Raw genomic sequence first — 7455 nt, 5'->3', positions numbered from 1 at the left:
CAACTTGAAATTATAACCTTATCTGCTCTTTCTCTAATGCTTATGTATATATGGAGAGTTTCTTGGTGTTTACTTTAAGTTTACTGAGTATGTGAAAGAAAAAACAAGTGAAGATGTTTTCCTTATGTAAAATTCTTCAGGTACTTTTTTTGTACACAGCTTTTTGATTATACCAAACTGATACTGTCATAGAAATTGAAATCAGTTGCTGGAGGAGATACTCTTCTGTTTACAGTTCATTGAAATATTTCTTAGCATATTTCTTTACAGGTTACTAGTCTGTGTTTTGTTCAGAAAGGTTTGCCTTTTAATTAGGCTAAAAGATAACCATCTCCTCTAATAAAACCACTGAAGTCAGTTTTCAGTTAGGATATTCGGAGGCAAATTGTGAAGAAATAGTTATTTTCTTAGAGAATGTACTTCACAAAATCAATTCCCTCTCTTTGTTCATAGCTGAGTCCTTTAATAAAACTCTTTGACTCTGAATACCCCTCCACTGTGAATGAGAAAAGGGATTTTATAAAATCTTCTGGTATTAAGCACCACTGCAAATAATAAGTACACTAGTACTGTGTGAGAGTAAAGCTCTTTGTAGATATGTAGCCTGGTAAGTTTTCAATTTCCACAGGTGCCTCTGGGCAATGTGGTATCAGTAGTTCCACACTTGAAGACCATAACAATGCTACTGTCAGGGTACATGTGGAGAAGCAGTACATCCAGGTAACTATATTTTTTTGATAGGAAATCTTTCTGCATATTGACCTTTTCTGTCTGATTTTGCTTTATTGTAATACTATAGTAATTGAGTTCTAGTTTATTCAGTGAGATTCAAAACTCTCTTTGAGAAAGAAACTTATTTTTTAATTTTTGAAATCTGTGTTTTTATTATATTTGTATTACTTCAATGTCAAATGAAAATTAAGAACACTGAGCCTGTTAAGTATATATTCATTATATTATACATATGTAATAATATACTATGTATTTTACAGTATCTAGGGCTCTTTGCTGCAGGAAAACATGTCTTGTTAAAAGATTTTTGGAAACTTTCAGCATCTTTAGTAGTCTTGTGACTTGAAAATAAGCAGCTTTATAATAAGATGCTTTATAAAAATGTGGAGAAGTAATGCATTGTTTGATGTGCTTTTGGCAGTGCTGATTAAGCACCTCTGATCAAATAAACAATATATGCTGATGGTCAATTAAAAATAACTGTGGGCAACAAGAGAACCAGAGAAAAGAAAATTCTGTTCTTATGTAAAGTCAGCTAACAGTTATTAGCACACTTTGTTTCAGAGATGTAGATTTTGCACATTGCTAAGATAGCATAATAATTAATAAGGAGGCTTCAAGATCTGAATGATGATTAATGTGTATATTGATAAGCTGGCTGCTTTGGGAGAAAAAAGACTGTGGAAAAATGTGAGTCTCATGATCTATCCAGAGCAAATTTCATACATTTTACACAGATCCTTATCAGTAGTGTGCTCATTGTGTTATGGTGCTGTGTTGTTCCAAAATAATTACTTTCTTAATGGTATACCTTAGCTTTCGTTAAAGCAAAACAAACAAACAAACACCTACTGCTTCTTGCATTCATCAAAACATGTGTGTTTGACTATGTGAGAAATATGTGCTTGTGTTTGGAGATGATTGCTTGCAGCTGTTGCAGTGTAGGAGCTTGAAATAATTAAGTGTCTTTGTTGCTTTTAATGGAGAGTTTGAGGAAATTAATTAGGAAATAAGTGTGGATGCTTATAAAATTGAATGTGCCTTATTGGAGACAATAGCTGACATTCCAATGGGGAGTGAATAAAATGAATGGCTAAAAAGTCTAGGGAATAATTACAGTAACTCATGTTTTTGTAATAGGAAGAAGCATTGGAAGACAAGTTATTTCTTCTGTGTAGCTGGCTAAAAAAAAGTTGCCAAAAGTTTAGGTTTTCTTCTTCATTTGGCAGGAAGTTGGATTTCCATCTTCTGCATCTTAATTATTTAAACATGTAACCATTCTCTGATGTCACTCAAGTTTTGTCTTTTCTAATCAACACGTTTAAGTCAGAAATTGCATGTGAAGATCAGTTAAATCCTGGAATTTTCTTTTTTTCAAAACTGTTCTTTGCAATGCAGATTGTGAGAACGCTGTGCCTGTTCCTTACCCCGTCAGAGCGGAAATGTTCCAGACTCTGTAGAAGTGAGTCTTCTTTCAAATACGAGTCAGGGCTTTTTGTTCAAGGTTTACTCAAAGTAAGTATACTTAGGAGAGTTATATTTCACCGTGGTTTAAGAACGTTCTTGAGTGCATGTGTGCACATACATATATGCAAATTTATACACACATTCATGTTTGAAGAAATTTGTAATCTTCCCTTGTGTTCTTCTTGATGCCTGTGAGTATTTGATGTTACAATTGCTAGCCAGTCTTTTTTATGACCCAACGATTTCTTTTGTTGTGTGTTGTTTAGAATCATTCCTATTCTTCAAGGTATGACAGTAGCAGTCTTTTGCCTACTTGGGACTAGAGTCCCAGAAAGGATACAAAACCAGAAGAGAACTGTCCTATGTCAGTACTATAGTTTCCAAGTATTTTAAAAGAGCTATAGCACTTATTGAGGATAAATAGAAAAATAATGTTTCTTGCTCTAAAGAGCAGTCTAAACTTGACAAATAAATATAATACTGTCATGCTAATGAGTTCAGGAACCAGATGATGCAGTGTAATACACAGGCTACCTCAAGACTTACTTTCACTGTTGCATTAATGGAATTGTGCAGTGTTAAGGATATTTTACTGACTACTACTACTGTTCCTCTCAAACAAAATATGTGTAAGAGATGGAATTTAAGAGATTGGCTTGATATTTTCTTATTGTCCAATATAGCTTTTAGAAAAAATTAAAACAACTTTTTTCCCCAAAAAACAGGATGCAACAGGAAGTTTTGTGTTGCCCTTCCGTCAAGTAATGTATGCTCCATACCCTACTACACATATAGATGTAGATGTCAATACAGTGAAGCAGATGCCCCCTTGTCATGAACACATCTACAACCAACGACGGTATATGAGGTCTGAGCTGACAGCATTTTGGAGAGCTAATTCAGATGAGGAAATGTCTCAAGATCCTATTATCCACACAGATGAGAGTTTCACACCTGATTTGTATGTTCTCTTCTCCCACATTTCTTAAAGTTGCTCAATTTGAGATGAGATAGGAAAGTGTACTTTCTAATACAGTACAGGAGAATGTTTTGCTTCTAAGAAGCAATTGGTAATTGAATTTGTTTTGCAGAATTTATCAGTTCTGTCAGTCATTTTGTTGCATTAAGTGTTGCTGAAATTCTGTGATATTTCTGATGGTATTATGTTAATATTACTGCCTGTTTTAAATAGGGATATGCCAGAGCTAAGTGTATTTGATAAAGCTGAATGGCTTTTCTGGGTTTAGCTTATTTCTCCTGAAAGTGCTACCTTTCATAACAGGATTATAATTCACTAAAATTTTTAATGCACTTTGCATTTCTGCCAGATTGTAAAATGTAATGTTATTACAGTACACAATTGCTGGATATTTACTGTCTTTTCATGGCATTATCATGTGTTTGTTTCCCTTTTTTTTTCTTTAGAAATGTTTTTCAAGATATCCTGCATCGAGACACATTAGTAAAAGCCTTCCTGGATCAGGTACTAATTGCTTTTTTAGAAAGAACAAGAGCTAGAGAACAGTGCTTTGACATCTGGTAACAATTTATCATGGTGTTGATTTAACTTTTGCTGTTATGGTACCTCTTTCTTCAAGCAATTGTAGTTATCCCAATTGACACTGTGATGGTTTTCTGCATACTGCAGAAGGCAACAAGAGCTGACCATTTGAAATGTAGGTCTGGTGATACACACAGTGATTAAAAAAAAGCTTTCATGTAATTTGTGGTATTAGTATAATACTGAAACTCCTTATTGTGTATGAAAACCAAAGCATATTTTCTATTATTGCGCAGCAGTGTTTACGCTATTGAAAAAAAAACAATACCTACCAGATTGAGATTCATTTCAAACCATTTTTAAAGTGAAAATAATACTTCATCCAAATAGAATTGTAACACAGATTAATTTATTGCATCTGAACAACAAGCAAAGTAAGAATGAATCTTCAGTGTGTCTATAAATCTGCTGCTAATGTGCTTACTGTAGTGTTATTAGGGATGTGTTATATGTGTTTGCACTGCTTCTTTTTATTCTACATTCTTAAAGTGATTCTTGAATTTCTACATCTAGCTAATTTTCTCATATAATTTTTAACAGATCTTTCATCTGAAACCTGGCTTGTCTCTAAGGAGTACATTCCTTGCTCAGTTCCTGCTAGTCCTTCACAGAAAGGCTTTAACTTTAATAAAATACATAGAGGATGACACGTAAGTGAACAGATAATAGAAAGCAGGCTTCGAGAGACTTACTTTGCTCTTTCGTACAAAGCTTTTTTTTATTTTCTTGCAGGCAGAAAGGAAAAAAACCTTTTAAATCTCTTCGTAGCTTGAAGATAGATCTCGACCTAACAGCAGAGGGCGATCTTAACATAATAATGGCTTTGGCTGAGAAGATTAAACCTGGTCTGCATTCCTTCATCTTTGGGAGGCCATTCTACATCAGTGTGCAAGAGCGTGATATGCTAATGACGTTTTAAAATTCTCCACTGTTAATATTGCACGGCACTGAGAGCAATCTGTCAGTGTGAGCACCAGGCTTGTGACAATCGTTGACCTGATTTACAATGGATCAGTAGAAACAGAGTAGCGGTGCAGTCTGTCTGAAGCAGTCTTGTTAAGGGGAATATCAACATAGCTAGGTGAGCGTGATTGAGATGAATCCGTTTTTTCTGTGTGCTTTTTCAGTAGTAAAAGTAAACATGATCGGAAGTTCCTTTGCTGTATGGGCTCACTAGGTAAATTTGAACATGTTTTGGTTAAAGGAAGGCGTTGTCGTTTTCTTTCCCCACAAATTTCTTTCAGGTGTGTCAGTTTTCCTCTGTTCAGTACAGAGCCAGTATTTTTAGTGTTTCCGTAAAAAAACAACGGATACGTCCTCTCTAATCGGGGAGGATCAGGAGATTTAAAGAGTTTTTTAAAGCATTCTTTTGTATATGATACAATTCTGAACTATGCCTTCCTTTATCTCCATTTAAAACACGACTTACTCCTTCATTAGGACTTTTGGAGGTCAGGAACTTGGTTTTCCGCTTCTAGTTGTTTGGGGTTTTTTCGATTTGTTGTTTGTTTGTTTGTTTGTTAAATGTACTCTACAGTGCTGTTTCTGCGAGCAATGTGTTGGCTATTAGCAGCATAAATAGTAGTACCCTGCACGTAGGAATTGGGTCATTACTTAAGCAGCTTTCTGCATGTAAATGCCAACTAGGATATTCTGTCACAGGCTGTTGAGCCATCCTGCGGTTGAGTGTTCAGTGATCCAGCATAATTGAGCTCTTTCAGAGCACAAAGCAGAAAACTTTGTGTCATTCAACAACGGTTATCAGTCTTTGTGTCTAAACTGCTGCGGCTGCTTTGTCTATTGGCAGTTAGAATAAGGTTCAGATTAAAGTATTAGGCCTTTCCCTAATTTCCCTAAGAACGACAGGATGATAGCCACGCTGGAAGATAAAAACTAATTCTTTTTACACTGCGATTAATATATTTATTAATCCTGATAAAGAGATCAGCACAGCTTTAAGCTTGCATGATTAGCATTTTACTAAGTGAATTCAAGCCAATAATCTTGCCAATCTTACTGGTTCATAGTCAGCAAATATTCAGCTTTGCTTTGCTTGAAAATAAAAAATATAGAACCGGGAAAGTTGCAGTGTCAAATTAACCAGACCTATTCTTTTACAGTTTGGGCAAGTTTGTTGTGTTATTTTGAGAATCTGCGCTGCTTGGTGATATATTTGTTTCTGGACAAAGCAGAAATGTACTTGTTTCATGTTTTAGTGTAACCGCATAGCTCTTTATTCATTGTAAAGGAGCTACGTGTGTGATTTGAGAAGGTGCTGTTGCCTTATTGCTTATAATTGTTTGTAACATTCCTTACTGTAACAGAAATATATTTCTGTTTTCAGGATAGCTGTCCAGCATCTCTTTTTTATGAGTTAGTTAGTAACTCAGGTTTTCAATTTTTCCTGAAATATCCAGTATTCATTTCTTGAAAGGAAAGCTGACTTTTTGTTTGTTTGTTTCTATATGCCTTTTTGTTTCCTGAAAAGAAAAATTTACAACTAAATACTTAAAGCTTTAAAAGAATTCAGCCACAGCCTGGTGCCATTTTCTGTGAATAAAAATCAGCTGTGCTATGTTACCTTGGTTACAGCACGTGGCCCTTTTTGTGTATGTTGGACTCCTGCAATACGAGCTCAGCTTTTCACCCAAAGAACTTAACAGAAATATGATGATTTCAGTTATTTGTACTGACGTTCTTTTTGCTTTACTAACACTGTTATTTCCCTTTGCGTTTTCAGCCAGTTTATCCATTATAAAAGAGGCTGATTGATGAGTTTTTACTGTGTTCCCTAAGCTTGTGAAAAATAGTGTCATGAACTCTTCTCAAAATTCTAATACAGAAGTTGTGTTTGAAGACTAAAGAGCTTCAAGTGTGCTGCTGAATTTAATCAGTGTCACAGGCATTGGAAACTTCACACCAGCACTGCTAACAGTAGAACTCTGTTGCATTATGGAATATGCTGCCACTTTGAAATGACTAAAAGCTGGAAATATATCAGTTGCTACCTTTATTGTACAACTGTCACTAGTGCAGAATGTATAGTGAAGTAAGTTATTTAATGCATCTGCATGCTGTGTTGTAAATCTTGCTCAGGAAAAATACTATTCTAGTAAAATTTATGCCAATTTTTTATTTTAATTTCTGCTGTGTTTTTTTTTTTAATAGAATGTATCTGATGGGATCATGATTATTTATCATTTGAAATAAAGAAGAATCCTTTTTTTTGTTAAAATAAAAACGCCTGTATTCTGAGATGGCGAGATACATCTCTCACTGACAGTCAGTCATATGTTGCTAACTTGGTGTCTGACAGTACTGCTTTTAAAATGACAAGCTTCTAAAAGTCTCCAAATTTTGTTTCTCTGTTTCTGTTAAGGAGTCATTAATTTCCACCAGAGTGACTTAGTGGGCCTCTGTTATCCATAAGTAAGAATTTAGCCTCAAATTTTGAAAAGTTTTAATCCTATATCTTAACATTTATGTGTTTTTAGTTCACTTGTATCAGTGACTAAATCAGCGAATATCTTTTGTCAGTGTTCTGATTCCTTACACCCTACAGCAACTTTCTGGTTCCGATTGGATTTCCAGGGAAATAGACCTTTAGAGAATTTTTATTGTCATGTTCTTCTCTGATCCTAATTCCTGTTGCTTGTAGACTTATAAAGGGCCAGTGGAAAGAGAAATTTCTACCT

The 7455-nt window shown here is 34.8% G+C and overlaps 1 protein-coding gene across 1 annotated transcript in view; it reads left to right on the top strand.

The window, feature by feature from the left end:
• C9orf72 (C9orf72-SMCR8 complex subunit) overlaps window positions 1–7015 on the top strand; it is a 24268-nt gene extending 17253 nt beyond the window's left edge. The window contains 5 exon segments of the mRNA XM_019610695.2: window positions 2131–2247; window positions 2925–3160; window positions 3625–3682; window positions 4301–4410; window positions 4493–7015. Coding sequence (XP_019466240.1) covers window positions 2131–2247; window positions 2925–3160; window positions 3625–3682; window positions 4301–4410; window positions 4493–4679 — 708 coding nt within the window. The 3' untranslated portion in view covers window positions 4680–7015.
• The last annotated feature ends 440 nt before the right edge of the window (window positions 7016–7455 follow it).

The sequence above is a fragment of the Meleagris gallopavo genome, chromosome Z (genome assembly GCF_000146605.3).
Source record: "Meleagris gallopavo isolate NT-WF06-2002-E0010 breed Aviagen turkey brand Nicholas breeding stock chromosome Z, Turkey_5.1, whole genome shotgun sequence".
Lineage (NCBI taxonomy): Eukaryota > Metazoa > Chordata > Aves > Galliformes > Phasianidae > Meleagris > Meleagris gallopavo.
This window is presented reverse-complemented; position numbering and strand designations above follow the sequence as displayed.